The sequence below is a fragment of the Hyperolius riggenbachi genome, chromosome 5 (genome assembly GCF_040937935.1).
Source record: "Hyperolius riggenbachi isolate aHypRig1 chromosome 5, aHypRig1.pri, whole genome shotgun sequence".
In the NCBI taxonomy this organism is placed as follows: domain Eukaryota; kingdom Metazoa; phylum Chordata; class Amphibia; order Anura; family Hyperoliidae; genus Hyperolius; species Hyperolius riggenbachi.
Window position 1 is genome coordinate 118,320,572 of NC_090650.1, and position 19,707 is coordinate 118,340,278.

The following is a 19,707-nucleotide window of genomic DNA, read 5'->3' on the forward strand; positions in this document are numbered from 1 at the left end:
CCCTATAGTGACAGAAATAGGGAGGCCGATCACTTCAAGGGCTACTTTAACTGGGATGCTGATCTGCCCCTGATAGTTTTGAGCCTATGTTAGGCTCTCTTCTATGAGCAGCTGAAAACAGCGAATTCACTCCTGTCAGCTGCTCCTGTCCACTGGCCGAGCTCTTACTACAGTAGTGCTGTGCTTGGCATGGGCAGTGGACAGGCGACTGCCTCATGAAGTTGCATCTGAGTACGGTGGTTGCCATGTTTAGACATAACACAAGATGCAATATGACAAGTGCACAACTACCTGGCGGTAAAAAAGAAAAGAAAAAAAGTCTTATGCCATGTCAGGAAGAGGGCATCTGTGGTGTTACCAAACGCTGCCATTCGGATGCATGTGATTGCAGCAGAAAGGGACTTGTGGCCAGCAGCCGGGAGGCTAAACCGTCCAACAAAGGAGCAGTTCAGACACTCATGGAAAAGAGGCCTTATACACCTCAACCTGCTGCTCACAGGGGTTCACACAAAGAAACAAGTGCTCCCACAATGGGGCCACTGACACATTACCTCCAAGGTGCATTGGGTTCCATCGTAATAACACAAGCCGAGCTGTGCGTTTTAAAGGACACAGCCACATTATGCCTGCGTTACAAACGAATGGTGATGAGGCACCATACATTGCGACGTGTTACTAATTTTGAAATTAGGTACGATGTGCCACATGTGCATCACAGCAGATCCAATGTGAAGGTGTCGCTTGCCAGCAGGTTACCCGACGCCGCTGTACACATGCCAGATTCTTGGCAGAGGTGGCCCCAACTGGCCACCTCAGATGAAACCATCTAGCGTGTGTACAGAACAACTCTTTAGACTGACAAAAAAACATGTATGCAGACCAGTTGTTCGGACCGAAGTCTGGCTCAACTTGCTGCATGCTTATGCCAAGTGTCTGATTTAGGCCATTTTTCCATGGGTGGCTGAGCTGTTTGTTGGGCTGCTAGTTTGTTGGGAAGTTCAGCCACTCAGCTGCCGGCCACAAGAGCCATTCGACTGCAATTACACGCAGTGTTTAGTAACATTGCACATGTCACATGTGACATGCTGTGGTGTAACCAGGCGGTAAAAAATGTCTGGTGTTGCACAGGATGGCAACCCCCATGCTCATAGGCAACTCCATAGGAGGCCGCCTATCCACCACTCGTTGCACTCTAGCAAGCGTCCAGCTGGTGGATGGGAGCAGCTGAAAGGCGTTGAATTTACCGCCTTCAGCTACCCGCGGAAAAGAGGACTTAGACTATTGAAGCCATATTATCATCTTGACAACCAGGCCATTTGCATTTTTTTTAAAACGGAATGGCAACATCCATATTCCTCTAACTACAGGTGGCCTTGAATAGTACACTACATGCATCCATTTTATTTTTTTTTTTATTATTTTTTTTACAAATTTACAAATGCAAAATCCACTCAATATGCATTCTAAACATGTACAAAAGTCATATGATTGTGTAGACTGGGGGGACTTGAGACTTGTAAACAAAATATTATTAGTGATCATTCCATAAAAGGTTAGTTTACACACTTTTCTTTGTGAAGCGCTGAATCATCAGCTGATATTTAATAAGTCCACATAGATGAGTCATCCTTGTACACAATCGTACATAATGTGTCTTCACACAGTTTATTTATGGCAAACTATATTGGAAAGAATACTTCTACAGTATATTCCCTCAGTTTTAAATTATCCTCACCAGCTTCAGGCTAAACTGACTCACGGAACTGCAGTGATGTAAACAGCTAGAAATGTGTTGATAAAATGGCTCACACAGCTTCATGATCATTCCTATCAGGTGATGCCCAGGTAAGACAATTATAAAATAGAAGATAAATATTCTACAAAATAGAATGCTGCAAAGCTCACCAGTGGATGACAGGTGTTGATTTCAATAAGTCATTTGGCTAGTTGTAGTAGGAGAAATCTGATTAAAAACATAATGGAGTTGGGGACATTAAATGAAACCCAAGGTGAGAGTGATATGAAGGCTGCCATATTTATTTCCTTGTAAACAATGCCTATTGACTTGCAGCCCTTTTGATCTTCTAGCATAATTAGTGGCGGAGTCAAAACCCTGGAACAAGCATAAGTCAAGAGTACCTGATCTGCTGCATGCTTGTTCGGGATCTATGACTTAAATTATGAGAGACACAGGATTAGCAGGACTGCCAGGCAGCTGGTATTGTTTAAAGAGAACCCGAGGTGTGTTTAAAGAATGTTATCTGCATACAGAGGCTGGATCTGCCTATACAGCCCAGCCTCTGTTGCCATCCCAAACCCCACTAAGGTCCCCCTGCACTCTGCAATCCCTCATAAATCACAGCCGTGCTGTGAGGCTGTGTTTGCATCTGTAGTGTCAATCTCAGCTGCTCCCCCGCCTCCTGCATAGCTCCGGTCCCTGCCCCTTCCCTCCAATCAGCAGGGAGGGAAGGGATGCAGGCGGGGACTGGAGTTCTGCAGGAGGCGGGTAGAGCAGCAGACTGACACTATAGAGATAAACACAGCCAGCTCTGACAAGCTGTTTGTCAGCAGCATGGCTGTGATTTATGGGGGATTGCAGAGTGCAGGACCTTAGGGATAGCAACAGAGGCTGGGCTGTATAGGCAGATCCAGCCTCTATATGCAGATAATATTCTTCAAACCCACCTCGGGTTCTCTTTAAAAGGAAATAAATATGGCAGCTTCCATATTCCTCTCACCTCGGGTTCCTTTTAAAAAGTTGACCTGAAGTGCAATACTGAAATGCAATAATGGGCAATACAATTAATTTAAACCTCATCATCACCTGATATAATCTTTAAACCCTGCCTCATTGCAATTGTATTGCTCATTTTACTTCAGGCATTCTTAAAAAAAACCTGTTCACACACAGCATGGTGTTCATGCACTGCCCTCTCTTCAAAAAACTATTCTGCTAGCCTCATTTTGACTCAGTGGATGAATGCTCTCAATATGTTTGAACTGAATGGGGCTGTGTTGCACAGTGCACCAGCAAGGCCAGCAGTGGTGTACTGTGCTTTGTACGCGTTTGTGGCAACATGTCCCAACAACTAATCAGACCAACACTTTATATTCCTAATTAAAGCAATTAATAAATGTGCAACAAAGCACCTTCTGTTTGTGTTAACAGTGTGGCTAAGTACACCCTAGGTGTGTTGCACAATGCCTGCCCTAATGGCATTATGCAACCCACTCTCTGCGTGTTTAAAGTGTACGTGTTGTCTCACAGCTCGGTCAATATACTGTATAATGTGTGCATTTCACACACGTTATCCAGAAATGCACTGTAGCAAGTGGGTTAGGGTGAAATGATCCAATAAAATGCAGAGATGTGAACATGCCCATACAGTTGTACAGGCAGTGGTAGTTGACAAATGTATTTACTTTTATCCAATGCCAGTTGCCTGGCAGTCCTGTTGATCCTCTGGTATTAGTAGTGTCTGAGTGACAAGCCTGAAACAAGCATGTGGCTAATCCAGTCAGACTTGAGACAGAGCCCCTGATATGCATGCTTGTGCAAGGTCTAAGGGCTAGTTCACACTGGCTTTAAAAACGTATCCGTAGCTACGTTTTTTGTCCCGGACAAAAAACTGAGCCACGGATACCAATGTTAAAAATAGGAACAGTACACACTCAAGTTAAAAACGTATCCGCGGAATACGTTTTTAAACCCGGAACGCAGAGTCCAGACTTGCAGCATTTTTCACGGACCCGTATACACGTACGGGTAGTGAAAATCAATGGAGAAACGGGCCTCCCTCTCCACTGACATTTTGGGACACTGGAAACGGATCAGTTTCCAGTGTCCCTTGGTGAAGGATGGGGCCGCCATGCTGGAGGGGGTAGCAGCCAGGACGAGGGGCCGCGGGGAAAGCGGCGGCCAGGGGGGTCACACCCCCCCCCTGCTCACCCGGGTGCCCCCCGTCCCCGCTCCCCCTTGCCCATAATGTAATAAATTGTACCTAAGGAGGAAGATCGGCGAGCCGGGCACTTCCGCCCACACCGCTCGAGTCACTTCCTGCGATGCCGCCCACTGAAATACAGAGGGCGGCATTGCAGGAAGTGACTCGAGCGGTGTGGGCGGAAGTGCCCGGCTCGCCGAACTTCCTCCTTAGGTACAATTTATTACATTATGTGCGAGCTGGAGGGGAGCTGGGATGGGGGGCACCCAGGTGAGAGGGGGGGGGGGATGTGACCCCCCCCTGGCCGCCGCTTTCCCCGCGGCCCCCCGTCCTGGCTGCTACCCCCTCTAGCAAAAAAAAAAAAACAACAACAACAAAAAAAACCACGCAAACGGATCCAGAACGTGTGCTGCAAAAAAGGCAGCACGGATCAGTTTGCAGTCCGGTTTTTGAAAATCGGAGCCCGGACCGCGGATGCGTCCCGCACCCGGAGCTAGTGTGGCCCTAGCCTCAGTCTAAAAGTATTAGAGAAACAAGATCAGGAAGACAGCCAGGCAATTTGCATTGTTTAATAAATATGGTAGCCTCCATATAACTCTCACCTCAGGTTCCCTTTAACGTTATATAATGACATAAGATTTACCAGGCAATTTATTCACATAACTAAGATTAATTCAGTAACACTGTTCAAGATTTCTTACTTCGAGCCATCCATGCTTTCAGTAAATGCCATAGTGTTAAACCTGTCAGCAGAGTCTGCTGTGGGAAAAAAATGCTGTCAGCTGCAGCTCCGAGAAGAGGCACGTGAACAGCTAAGCATCCAGTGGAAACACTGAGGGTGGAAGAGTGCAGAACCTTTACCTCAAAATCAAAGGCTGATTAGTCATTTGTAAAATAAATCAGCAGAACATTCATAGTATGTGATAAAACGCAGGTGTACACCTCCCTTTATTTTGCTGAAGGACATAGCTGATCAGTTTTTACCAGAAAGCTATCTGCACTTCAGACGTCAGTAGACATGACTGAATTTGGTGATTACAGCAGGAGGTGGCTACCCAGTGGCACAATTCCATACACTGAACGACCCAGAATCTGCATACATGTCAAAGGATGGGTCGAATTCCTTTCAGACAGTAATCTGTGGAGAATGACAACTACCAAAGAGACTGCATCTGTCACCCACACAGAATGCTTCTGAACTTTATTTTGTAGTCATTTAGCAGAGAACAAGTAGCGACTGAATTATTAAAGAAATATAAAAGGTCATTGTGATTTCTTAGTACCATGACAGGAAAAAATTGCTTTGACCAAAGTGACGTAACTCAAGCGTAGCATGTTTCTCTAAATACTTACAGAAGTTGGGCAGAAGCAACCAGCTATTTGGTGCTTATCTGCATACATATTAAAACAGCAATGGGAAATTTGGGCACACTGTGAGGCCGAAAGATAGCTCACCCCGATCTAGCTATATTCCTGCCCCCATTCTAAACTATTCCCCTACGTAATTCAAGCTCGGGCTATTGCTGGGCCCCACATTTTACCATAATTTGTGCTCCAGCTATTGCAGCCACCCAAACTAGTCAGAGAGCTGTAATTACGGCATATGGCAGCACCTAAATTCGCTGTCTCAGCTATCTGACCTCAAAGTAGCTGAAAATAATCTTGGATTGCAGATGGTCTTTTTCAGAAACACAAGTTAATGTATGAAGTGTACTGGTAGACCAGCCCTGTCCATGATGATATAATAATAATTACATAATACATGACAGAACAATGGACTGAAAGAATGGAGATGGATTTTACTTCCAGGAACTTGTGACTGACTCTGTATGTGAGTAAATACAAAGCAAATAAGGATGATACTCTTTACATATCTTCTCCAAATATACAGTATATATAAATTGTATGTACATCATAACTTATATTAGCAATACATGTACCTTTTATTCCAAGGGAGGACATGCTTGCTCCGATATCGCATATAGTCCGACAAGGAGCAAAATGGCTGCTGCTAGGGGTGCGGTTGCTGGAAATAATCGGACTAAGTCCAACACTTTGATCCCGGCCAGCCCCACACTAAACCACATAATGTAAATATAATGTTGGCGCATTTGGGCTGCCTGCACCGCCACACGATCTAGGTGTCATACTAAAGCTGACACTTTAATCCCTTTAGGCACCAAGCTGAGCTGCATAATTATGCATTACAACAACATCAAAACATGTGGCAAGTGCTTTTCTCCCATATGACCCAAAGCGCATAAGCTTGTCTCAGATCAGTACATATTGATGAGTACAGGGTGTACAAGTGTCCAGAGTTGGAGCTGTCTTAATTAAGTTTGACAGGGCATTCTATAAGGTAGGGGCAACATGACAAAGCTCTGGCTCCAAAGGTTTTTATTTGAACTCTGTGGTGGTAAAGGTACACCGGGGGCGTGCATTCAGTGTGGGGTGAAGGTCCTGCATGTGAGCAGCCCCCTCCCCCACTGATGGGAGGGTCATCTCCACGCCTAACCCACCGGCACCCTCTGCAGCAGCACAGGCAGATCACCCATGTTTCCCTCCACACAACAGATGTAAAAGTAAGTGCTGAGGGGGGTCATGTGTGATCTAAAAATTGGATAGGAAAAGGTTAATATAAAGAGACACAACACTGCAATCCACATTGTCCCTTCAAACCTATCTCAGCAAAAAAGATTTGCGCTTGCCAACATTTCAACCAAAATTTATTAACATAGTAACCCCTATGTTATTTACAGAATGGAGGAATTTACAGCACAAGAACCATAAAACATGACTTTTGTTCAGGTTCAAACATCAAAGGAAGTGTTTCAAGTTCGGTGAGCAGTCCCTTTAAAGTCAAACCTAGAAAATATCATTATTGACGTACAAAAATACTTCTAACAGTCATTGCTAAATTGACAGGGCCCTAATTAATTTACAGTACCTGCTATGCAACCTGTAATAAAAGAATTTCACACAAATGCAACAAATTCAATTGCCACGTCTTTTTTTTTTTTTTTGCAGCAAATTTGGCAAGAAATGATTAAAAAGGTCCTGCGTTGGAACCTGCTAAGCACTGATGCGGCATATTGCACAAAACACCTGAGTTAAGTCACCGAGATGAGCCCAGGACTTGGATCAAATTTAGAAGATAGCAATATAAGTCATCACTGCTTTGTCTTGTCTATTCAGCAGCCATACCTTGTACAAAATACAGAGTAAATTCTGATGAATTAATATAGCGATGCAATGTGACCACAAGCTCAAGAAGCAAATCACAAATACATAGCCATTGGTTCATAGCAGCAACATATACGCACGCACGCACGCACGCACGCGCACACACACACACACACGTGTCCAAGATGCTTAGAGTGGGATAATTAATACATCTTGAGATTTGCAGTTATGCTATACAGTACATTATTGAGTAAATGCAGGCGTTCTCACAAGGATTCGTTTGCATCCCTGTTCAAAATTACTTGTTCAGTCACAAAAAGTGACAAACATGACAATCCTAGTAAAGTGTAGGCAGCGGCAAGTATTGTTATTTTTTAAAAAAGTTTTCAGTGCACCCAGAGAAATCCTGTATCCCAATCGCATGCAATACAAAAGGTTTTAAGCCTTATATACATGCTAGATGGTTTTTGGCCAAAGCGGCTGGGCTGGGTCGCCTCTACCGAAAATTTAGCATGTGTACAGCAAGGCCCCACCCTTCAGTGAGCAGTCTGTCTGGTGAATTGTTTTGGTTGATGGTGCTGTTCTTACTCATCTCGCCAGGTTTAGGCCCCTTCTCTTCCATAGAAGAGTGTAGCGAAGCATCCGTACAGCCCTGCACTGTTTGAGGGATCGATTCCCTATCCTATCTAGGCGACAGTCTCACTGAGCAATAGAAGTTTGAAGATTCCCGAGAGGCAGAGGTATCTACTAATTTGAGTAATATAACAAGTTCTTCTGCACAAATGGTTCCAAGATTCCTAGATTCAGTCAGTGCTCATTTGATCATAATTTGGATCTAATAAATTCCCTTAAAAGTTGCCTGTAGAGAGCAGAAGATCCAAGTACGTGTGGCAGAACAGGACAATGCTTGAGTTATGCATCTGGTACATAAGCTCACTGACCATATCTGAAATAACCTAACATCTGTGGACTCTGTTGGGTGACTGGCATAATATCAAATTCTTTATCTTCCTTATTAATAGAAAACCTAATTTTGTAAATTTGTTAAAGCAATCTTGTCAAGGTACTGGACAAGCAAATTTAGATTGCTAAAGTGTAGGTACTAAAAGGTGTGAACAAGTACCTGTGATGGTCCAAATGCTTTCATGTATCTTCAGGATGTATGCTTGGCTCTTATTAAATGGGAGACCTCACTTCTCTAGCATGCTAGTCCACCCACTGCCTTCTGATTCTCAGAAACCAATTACGGCAACATAATTGACAGATAAAGTACTGTCACTGGTTTCTGAATTAGACAGTAGAATAGCTGGGTTCAGCCATGAATAAACAAATTGTCATTGTTAGCATGTCCAGAGGCATAAAACCCCATCTCAAAGTTAATTTCAATTAAAGATATTACACTGCCTTTACAGGACTTTAAAAAAAAAAATTAAGTGGTTTCTAGCAATGTTTTAAGACAGAGTATAGGCACGAGAAAAATTTATAAAACTGCAATAGCCGATATAATTTGGTGGTACTTTTAGGTGGGGGCTCAGTGTACAGAAAGAAAGGTGAAGGCTCCCTGAGTGCACTAAATTTTTTTTAAAGTATAACCAATTAACTTGCAGGTGCCCTGTAATATGTGTGTACAAAAGCAGCATCAATTTCTAAAGGGTAAGAACACGGACAGGTTCTCCTTGAAGAATGGGATAGGTTATGTACTGATTTTTTTCCTTATTATTATTATGAAGGGTAATGGCTGAAAATGTTCAAAGCTAATGTTCTTTTCATCATTATGCTGGCGTAATTTTATTGCAGAGTGATTTAACCGTTTAAAAGGTATGATTTATGATATCCCAGCAACTTAAAAACGCACAATAAAAATAAGAAATGAGCATTAAAAAAAATATACATCCATATTTCTAAGGAAGCCATGGGAATGACAAGTGGATAGATGTCAGGTATTCAAACAGTATTGCTAAACAACAGGCATTTAAATATATAATAAAATCAGTAAAAAAAAAAATCTATAAAAATTCCTATTGAATAAATAATGGTCGAGAGATCACTCTGTGGTATATTATTACAGCTGGAGACGGCCCATTTTTCGAATTCTATACAGTATTTACATTGCTAATAATTTATGAGGAGCACACACAGTATTTTGGAAAGGTTTTCACACTTTGATGGTCTAATAGTCACTTGAACGACACACATCCACTCTGACGGACATACGCACAAAACACGCGCTCTCTTCTTGACTTGGTTCTATACGGAGGTCTCTGCATCCACGTATTTGCGGAAAGAATCGCCTCCGATGCTGATTTTCACGCTTACTGGCTTGTCTGGGCTGTGAAAGAAAAGCAAACAGATTCCTATTAACAGTGTATCAGAAATGAAAAATGCAATAAAACTATTCACAAATCTAAAAGTTAAAGCATACCAGAGCTGCACTAACTAGGAGAAAAGGGGTGGGGGAAGCAGGCAAATATTGCAAGCTGTCCTAATGCCCACCCACTGCACGCCCAGGAGAGCTCTGTGCTGGACATACTTGTGACATCATGCACATGCGCAGTGCGTTCCCGGCCAGCACTAAAGAGACTGCTGGGGGGGGATTTAGGTAGGAAAGGAAAGGGGGACACAGGAGAACAGGGGGGCGGTGGGCATCAGGACACCTTGCAGTACATGCCTGTTCCCCCCGTTTCTCCTAGTTAGTTCAGCTTTGATAACCGTTAAAAAAATAAAATAAAATAATCAATGATACAGGATAATCAAAGGCATTCCAAGAGAGAAAGCACAGTCGCATAAAACAGCTTTAGTAAGGGAAGAATCAAGCAAGGCACTAGGAACTTTGTTAGTACGGTATATGCACACACAAAATCAACATGCAGGAACAATTAGCACTGTAATACTAAAAACAGTATATAAAGTATTACACTGTATTTTAATGTATTCCTTACAGAAAGGAATTTCGATGTTGTAAAATTGCAGTATCCATACTTTCTGCACCCCCTCAAAGTATTAAATGGTCTATCCTCCTACTTAATTCCTCTTAAATCATTTTAAACATCTTTCAAAAAGGAATGCAAAGCAATTTTTTCATCTTCTATTTAATGTATTAGAACATATTCATTACTACAAAGGAATGCACCATTTTGCTTGGCGAGCAAATTGTCCCCAACTATCTGATAGATTTAACTCTAAATTCATTTCAGGCCGTTATTGATCAAAAATATGACAATGTGCTTGAGAGTCTCTGCATAAGCTGGTGGGAGATTAGCACTGCACTAATTGGTACAAAGCATGAGGTTTGATTGACACATTTCTGCTGAAACTGAGGGTGTCGTGTGCTGCAGGAATCCATTACTATCTAATGTATTTCTAATCATGGAAAGATCAGTTGGCTTGGCCAATAAGACCATAATGCAGGGCTTCTCAACCCTGTCCTCAAGTACCACCAACAGTGCATGTTTTGTGGAAAGCCACAGAGTAAAGGTGCGTACACACATGTGACTATAGTCGTTTGTAACGATCGTTCCCCGATCTTTACCAACGACGATCGTTACAAAAAACGAACCACCGACTATTAAGGCAAACGACGAACGAGCCAAATCGCTACAAAAGAAAGTTCTGTCTCGGCGGATTTTAACCAACGACGATCGTTTGCAAAAGTAGTACATCGTTCGTACTAGGCTTGACATGCGCATTTCACTATTTCTCCATGGAACTTCTCATTTTTATGCGCAGGCGCAATAGTTGCTTTCTGTGATGTAATGTTCGTTCTAACGATCAGATCGTTACACACATTTTAAAACTACCTTTACTTAGGTCGTTCTTTCATCAAATAAAAGTTCGTTCGTCGTTCTTAACGAACGATCGTTGTCGCATGTGTGTACGTAGCATTAGGTAATCAGCTCTGCTGAGACACTAATTACCTCACCTGTGAATGTTTGCTTTTCTGCACAACATGCATTGTTGGTGGTACTTGAGGACAGGGATTGGAAGCTCTGCTGTAATGGACCTGTGTCTGCTGAGCTTTAGCCTGTTAGTCTATGTGGGCAGGGCCCCATCTCCTATTTTATCTTGGTATTGCTGCATTTGCTGACCAACCCATTTATGTGTTCTTCATGCAAAATATACCATAAAACTGTTTGATCTATAATGCCTTGTTTTAGCTGTATAGCTCCATAGAAAATTAAGAAAAATAATCAGCAAGCATTAAAACTGCCTAAGACCAATAGCGTGCCTTATCAGAGTAGCATAGCGAGCGCTAGGAAAGTATGTCTGCTAATTGGCAATGACGAGAGCGCCACTTGTCCTGCAGTGAGCCCCTGCGGGTCTAATCACTTTAAAGGACATTATCCCTGCACTTTGATTGGCCCAATAGGCTGCCTGTCAAGCGACAGGGAGCCTATTGTGCCAATCAAAGTATGAGGAGAATGTCCTTTAAAGTGATTGGACCTGCAAGGGCTTGGGCAGGACGAGTGGAGCTCCGATCATTGCCAATTAGCAGGCATAAGTTTGTAGCGCTCACTATGCTACTCTGATAAGGCCTGTTATTTGTCTTAGTGAATCAAGCCCATAGTATTACTCCACATTATTGTATCTAATTTGATCAGTCCTACCACTGTTCCTCACTCATAAATATGGCAAAAGTTAAAAATATTACACGAGCTGTGCCTAAACTGTGTGTGTATTAGTTATAGAACCCTTTGTGTTAACATGGTAGGGTCCCCTTTTATCACCCCAAAAAATAATCACAGGTCTATAGCAAAGAACTGAATATGCATATTCTATTACTAATAGTAAATGGTGGAGCAGAGAACCCTTCAATATTAAAAAGAGTATCTTTACATAACTTCCATGCCTAATCCCCCCTAATGGAGGATGTATGCACTGTACCTGGTTGGGTGTCTCTCCTGCACATTTTATCCCTGCTGGACCCTGGTATTGCTCTTCCGTGGATGTGACATCCTATGTTACATGACTAGTTCACCAACAGGCAACACTTTTACAAGGCCAAATACAGCATGTAATCGGTTAAGGGAACTGTCCAGATTGGAAACTAGATGGATCCACAGACTGGGGAGTCTGACCCCAGGGGGATTAAATATTGAGATTGATATCAACTGTTTTATCTCGAATGACTAATCTTATGGTTAATGTTGTTTCATGACTTCTGTTTAGAAGGTATACATGTCATCAAGTGTTTATACGGGCATATATGTAGGAGGGTGGGTTGGGTTGAATACTTTGTAGTTTTAATGTGTACTATTTGTTATGGAGGGATGGATAGTAGTATGTCTATAGGGGCTCTGGGGTTGCCAGGAGGCTTGCTTTTTACTTGACAGGGGGTGGGTCTACGCATTCCTGCAATGACGAAGTGTTGTTCTCATAATAGATAAGATGCCATGGCGTAAATTATAGAATGAGAGGGAAGAATCTCCGCTTACGCCTGCTGATAAGCGCTATTGGGGAAAAAGATCTGTTATGAGTATTTGATTATTTATTTTTATTTGGCATCACTTTTGATGCGACTATGTGAACCTGCAGGTTTCCACCCCTTCTCGCTGGTAGACCTATTGACTTACACCCTAGTCAGGCTACGCAGTGGTGTGGGAGGCGGCATGGGCGGGCACTCGCATACATTAGCTCATAGCGTGCGTAGCGTATCCAGTGCCCCTGATGAGTCACGCCCTTAGTGACGAAACGCGTAGGGCGGAGCCTGGATACGCACGCTGTTACTATTCCAACACGGAACACGGAAGAAGGTCTTCTCCAGCGCTGAGACGGGGAAACCTGGAGGGTGCTTATGCCGGTTGAGCCGGCTATGTGAGATACGCTTTTATTGATCTTATATTTGGTACGCTTAATTTTATTAGGGGCTAGACCCATATTAAAAAGATTTTATGCTATGCAAGGCGAATTCTTATCTTTTTTCTAGTTGTCTGCTGCAGCATTTGTCTATGTGCCTGATTATCAAGCAGTGATCTGGTGAGCAGGGGATTGAAGGCGGGAGCGTGACCCCTTGTCCTGCATGCGGTGGCTGTTACCCCGAGCACATTGTGTGTTGATTAATGCACAGGGTGTACAAGTGTTTTGGAGGTTACCCGCTATGTGCGTATTTTTATCTTGATACAGGTTTAACGCTGCACAGATTCTTATTCCAGAGGCGCTGCTGTGAATTGTTTACAAGCTTGTGAGGAGAACTGCTAAGTTTGACTCTGTGTGGTAGTTAGCTGCATACTGGACAAAACTCTTAAGAGGTGGTGAGCGCTGTGTCGTTTTGATATTGTGCAAATACAGCATTGCCATTGTTAAATAATGGCACTGGCATTCCTTTTGCCTGGGATTGTGCCGTGGCCTAAAGAAACAGCACCACACGCTCACCACTTAACAGCCACTTTCCAATGGGACAGTTCAAAGTCATGAAAATAGTACATTTTACATCACTGCACACTCAAAAACAGAAGTGCATGCCTATCCAAAGACAATGCAATGCATTCCTGACATGCACTGTGCATCTGTGTATTGGTTATGAAACCAGAGGACATGTAGAAGGTGTGACAATGCATTTCCTGATTAATTAGTAAAGTTTTAAAGTGAACCTTAACCTTTTTTTTAATACAGTTAACTTACCTGGGGCCTCTACCAGCCCCCTGCTGCCGTTCTGTGCCCAATCCTGATGCACAGCCCTGGTCCGCACACCTCCTTATTGCGTCCAAGGACAGAAGCGCTCTGTGCATGAGCAGTATGAAAAAATCTCAATCTATGATCGAGATGCATGCGCAGTGGTCAGTCTACTTGCCAGTTGGCCGTCCGGAAGAGGATCGCTGTGTGTCTACTGGAGGGACGCTTAGTGACAGGGTGGTCACAGGGCGGCTGCAGGGGGCTGGTAGAAGCCCAAGGTAAGTGAAAACTTTTTTTTCCCCCTACAGTTAAGGTTCCCTTTAAACAATTCTATTTATATCTGTTCAAATTACAATAATAAAAACCCCAGAACTTTATTAATGTGTGTTATTGTAGTAAATAAGCCACGTTTATACATGTCCCCTTGGGTTCCGGTAAACTCATTAACTTACCCTGACTTTACAGCAAGGAATTAAAGACTTTTACAACCTGTTAGAGACAACCTGGTGTTACCCTTATTGTTGGGATGCACGCTACAGCATTATCCTTGTACATCCATACTGACCAGTTTCATGTATAATAAAGATATATAAGATGTTTAACAGCATTGAGATGATTCTGATGTTTTAAAACTACAAATGAACTTGAAAAATGCTTAACTCAGAGAAGTTCAGAGCTCATTAGTAGGCAGAGAATATGCAATTAGCCAAAGCATTCACCAATGTTATGCACTGATTGGCTTGCTGAAATGTCAAGATATACAATGCACAAAGAAAATGTATTTATGCAGAATCAGTAGCTCTAGCAATTGGACGCTACAAACTAGACACACATGTATATAAAGCATGATCCAGTTTAGGTGCAAAGCTTGAGTAACAATGTAAAACACTGATTATTGTTCATTAGTGATTTATAATACAGATTTAAAAAGGTAAATATTTAATAAAAATGCACAAATTAAGAAAGAAAAGCCATTTATGCAATACACGTAGTATAATGTATGAAAGATCAAGACACATTCCCTATTAAAAAAAAAAAAAATCAGATGCTTCACTGTTGTGCTTTTGTCCTGGCTTCAGCTGTGTTCAAGACACTCTGGCAGCAAGCATGGAACCATCAGATTTGGCTTTGTAAAGCTTGACAACCCCATAGAATATGCACAAAAAAAGCCATGATATTTTGTTAGTGCCCATATGTGTTGCAAAAAGTAAGATTTGTGAAGTTTTTATTTTACTAGCAGATACTAGCAGTTTTTTTTTTACACGATGCCAGGCCCCCTACAAAAGGTTATGGACACGAAACTGGTATGGTTGGTCAATACCGCATTTACTGCATGCTTCAAAAAGGTCATTATACAGTAATTTTTATAGTTTGAGATATTACATTTTTTTTTATAAATGTCAAGAGTTCACCCAGTCTGTGCATTGTTATTAGGGGGGAGGGGGGCCCTCTTTGCCCCCCCCCCCCCCCACGCTTTAGGCCACAAAATTAGCATCAATATTTGTCGCAATCTCGGGGGGTAAATAGAGGAGAGGGATTCCCTGCTCAAAATGCCCACTAGGGGCGTTCCTGCAGGATATCCCCAGCTGCCATTGGGCAGCTCGCTCTCTCCCTGGCCATGCCCCCTGCTATTCCCAGCCAATCTATCCTTTCAGCATCATGGACCCAGAGGTCACGAAAGTGAAAGTGGGCCAGTGCGGTGCACCCACAGGAGTGGCATGGATGGCAGCTACCTGATCCGCCTAGCTCCCCAGTTCAGGTAGCATAATTTTTTTTTAAATTTTATGAGCCCACCTCAGTCTCTTTTTAATATCACATCTTCCCACATTTTACAAATGTATACCCAGATTTAGAAAGTTGTCAATCTGTGGATCACCGACTTCTGTGGAAATTCATCTGTGTAATGGTATCCACAACAGAGGCCGTCTGATCTGGTTGAAGAACGGCAAGGATGTGGCAAGGTCTCTACCTCCTCTAGTGCATTAGGCATATTGGCGTCCGGAGACAGCTTGAACGCTGTAGCTCCTCTCCCCATTGCACATGCACCAGCGTACTTCCACTATTAAGTGGTGCAGGCTGGTTCCGAAGGGAGTGTCGGAAATAGTCTGACGCTGTGCTGGCGAACCCAAATGCGTCCACATAATATCGATATTACAAGGAGGAGCATGGGACCCACAGTGATCAAAGTGTCAGACTTAGTCCGCCAGTTTGATCTAAAGGGGCCAATGCTGTGCCAGACTAGATCTGGCAACTGCGCCCCTAGCGGCTGCCATGTTTTCCAGTGTAGGACTACGTCCGAGATTTGTGCTGAACTGGAAAATGAAAATGTGGGACATAGTCCAACACAACCTTGGAAAGGGTTAAATATTTGATCACAATCAAAATCATCTGGGTTGAAAGAGTTTCAGGCAGAATTGCTGCTGATGCTTGGATTATATCATCCTGCGGTGCAACCTGAAAAGGGTCAGGCATGGACTGAATCTCTCAGAGAAGGACTGCAGCCTACAGCTGTGATAATCCCTATCACAGGAGGTGAGCAGTGTCTGATCTCCTGACCAGAATATCAAGGATACACAAACATAAACAAGCTCTACAAATAAGTGTTCACACAAAACTAGGAGAAAGTATGCCTGGAGTTCTCTCAAAATTCCATGTAAAAAGTTACAGATTTGGGTCTGGCACATACTTTTGAAAAATGAGATAGAGCTGGGTAATGAACTGGCATATCAGCACAACATCTGCATGTTATCTAAAGCACGGTTAGGTAATGAGAATATTAAAGTGAGATAGCTACCTCTGAGCAGCCCTGGGTACTTTGGCATTTTCAGGATTCATGGAAAGAGCCTTCCACTGGGCTGTTTTCGCCATCTCATCGGATATGTTTACAACTGATGGATCAAGGCTAGAGAATAAACATAAATTGATATTAGTGGCTAACACTGCAAAAGCATTAATATCATTAGATGGTCTTCCTAAGACGCACAGTCATTAAATGATTGCTGAGTAACACAGTGGAAGGAATGTACCATGAATAGTCAGAGCACATGCTGGTTTAGAAGAGCATAATCCTGCCTCAATAAGACTCTTCATAGATATTAAATGTACACATTATAGGCCCATCTACCTTTGTGCACTTCATTGTCCAGTTTTTTTTTTTAATTTCTATGTGCTTAGCTCAAACTATGCATGCTTACATGTGCATTTTTCCATATACACGTATATTATAAGCTGTATATATAATAAGTGCCCATTATCAGTACTATATTTCCCTCAGATGCGAACAGATTTGCGGGACGGCAAGTAATTGGAAGGTAATTATGGATTGATCCCATAAATGGTCAGATAACGAAACTTTCTTTCTTCAGATACGATTGTAAAATCCAACATTCTGATCGGCAAGGTTCTGTAGACTAATCAACCAAGGAATCCTTTCACCTCAATTTTCTCCACATACTGCATGGTTTTCTGTACAATTCAATTGTAAAATCTCATAGAATGAGGAAAATATTCTACTGTTAATGGGCACTTTTAAGGTTCCTGAATGTTAATTTAACGTCCAAGAATAAAAGCCATCGGGTGCACTCCCGTACATGCCAACGCTCGTGCGCCTGTAGCAGACATTCAGTCCATAAAACTTAAAGAAAAAAAGGGGGGGGGGGGGGGTCAAAGTGCTAACACCTACCTAGTCTAAGAACCCCATGTGTCACCTGTACTTGTCCTTAAAGGGGCACTATGGTGAAAAATAGGACGCTGGCATAACCCTGGTAGCATGTACCTAAATTAGGAGCATCAGATACTAAGTATTTTTTGCTTTTTTAAATGCTTGAAAGGTTATACACAGCAAATGCAGAGCCCATCCCCACTTCATCAGCTCTCTCCCTGCTGAAGCTGAATGTGGAAGATCTTAGATGAATAAATAAGCAAGATAAATGACTTTACGATTACTTTACACTCCGTTTTACACTTGCTGGGCTCCTTCTGCTCCCAGTGCTATGACCCCCCCCCCCCCCCCCCCAGCACACAGCCTGCATGTCCCCGTACAGGTTTACCAGAGAGAAAGGAGAAATTAGCTGTTACAACTCAGCCCAAGAGAGAGAGGCTACACGTCGCAAATCTCCAAGATGTGACGGGGCAGAATATCTGTATCTGCTCAGTATAACCTTTCAAGCAGGCATAAAAAAAATTGCTTAGTATCTGATGCTCCTAATGTTAGGTGCATGTTACCAAGGTTATGCCAGAAACCTAATTTTCGCTATAGTGCCCCTTTAAGATGAGTGCACACCATTAATGACTGCAGCCTGATTGTAAGGGTGACAGTTCAGTACCCCAATGCTGCACATAGCATAAATGTGCTGTTGTCCATCAATGTATCTGCACAGTATCAGGGGCCCCTGAACTGTCATCCTAACACTACAGACATGCAGGTGGGGGATAGTTGTATACCACATGCCCAACTAGTGATAAAATATGGCGTATGGGGTAATTTTAACAGGGAAGAGCTAAAGAATACAGTATATGTTGAGCTGTTTTATAGCAGTGGCCTTTGTTATGTGAGAATTAGGACCATCACCCCCCCCCCCCCCCCCCGATACAAAAAAAATAAAATTGTATATATATATATATATATATATATATATATATATATATATATATATATATATATATATATATATATATATATATATATATATATATTCTCCCCAGTGAAATGCCTATGAAATAAAATAATTTGGGGAAAAAATACCCACAGAAAAACCTTTTGTGCTTATTTTATTTATGTCTTTTTTCGGGTAAATTAGTACAACATATTTTGGAAGTTACTTATGAAACAGAATATTATGAGAAAGTTGGTAAGAAATGACAACAATTCTGTGTGATGAAGTTAATGTTCAGAAAGCTGGAACATCTGCTAGATTTTATTAGGTAACACATGCAGTACCTCTCTGCAAGCTGTAGATGGCATCCATAGACACTCTGCTTCCAACACAGCATCCTAAGTTTACCATTTACTGTACTGTACTAACATTATACTGTATGTAGGGATGATGGACGAGATGCTAAGGAGTCTAATCTGATGCTAATTTATGCAGATTGGTAATGACCCAATCTAATACAGCAGCTATAAACTCAGATTTGTTAACAATCTATCCTACACTATTCCAAATTCATTCAAAAAATATCATACAAATCATCCACTACCTATCAACTTGTATAAACAAAGATAGGAAATCCAATCAAATAAAAAAATAATGAAAAAAAAAACCTTTTGATTTTTTGGTGCAACTGATCATTTTTCTTGATTTGCTATGGAAACAAATCTTTATTGAACAGAATATGGCCACCTTTAAATACAGCCTTGTATGCATTCCCCTACAATAGCCTCCCACGCACTACCTGTACTTCAAGCTCTTCACTGGAATCTGGAGGAGATTTCTGCCTTCGTACGCCAGCTGGACATTGTCACTGTCGTCCACCTGCAGCATGTGCTCTGCTTCCTGTAAACAGTGCACAAATCATCCTTTTAGTGAGATATGCAGAGTGCTGCGTCCAGAAAGTGGACAGTCATTACAAGCACAGAACAGGACACTAAACATGCTTTGAAGTGAAACAGGCAAGCTTGAAAAAAGAACTCAAGCAATTATGAAGTCTTAAATACATACAACCTCATCTGATCATTTTCCAGTTACCTTTTATTTCTCCAATACTAGCAACACAATGCCACTAGCAACACAAATATTTACTGTATATGGAGGGGGGGGGGGGGGGGCGGAAATCAACAGGATTGCCTGGCTGGGGTCGGCTTCTACTGCACATGGGTGATTATCTGGCTTTGCAGGGCTAACAGCTAGACCCTGGAGGAGGATGGAACTACAGCGTGGGACCAGAGAGACTTCTAGTGCTGGGAGAAGCCCCAGGCAAGAAAAGCTTTATAGGCTTTGGTCACTTTGGATGTCCATTACCATTATCTAAATCT

At 42.4% G+C, this 19,707-nt stretch overlaps 1 protein-coding gene across 14 annotated transcripts in view; it reads right to left on the reverse strand.

Moving 5' to 3' along the window:
• Nucleotides 1–6,650: 6,650 nt before the first annotated feature.
• SLC4A7 (solute carrier family 4 member 7) overlaps nucleotides 6,651–19,707 on the reverse strand; it is a 242,784-nt gene continuing 229,727 nt past the window's right edge. For 13 of the 14 annotated variants that reach the window (XM_068236202.1, XM_068236201.1, XM_068236199.1 and 10 more), the window contains 3 exons: nucleotides 19,128–19,228; nucleotides 16,528–16,635; nucleotides 6,651–9,453 (listed from right to left, as the gene is read on the reverse strand). In XM_068236202.1, the coding sequence (XP_068092303.1) occupies nucleotides 9,372–9,453; nucleotides 16,528–16,635; nucleotides 19,128–19,228 (291 nt within the window). In that variant the 3' untranslated portion in view covers nucleotides 6,651–9,371. Of the gene's footprint in view, nucleotides 9,454–14,185; nucleotides 14,223–16,527; nucleotides 16,636–19,127; nucleotides 19,229–19,707 lie in introns of all 14 variants that reach the window. The other variant, XM_068236193.1, reaches the window with a different exon arrangement.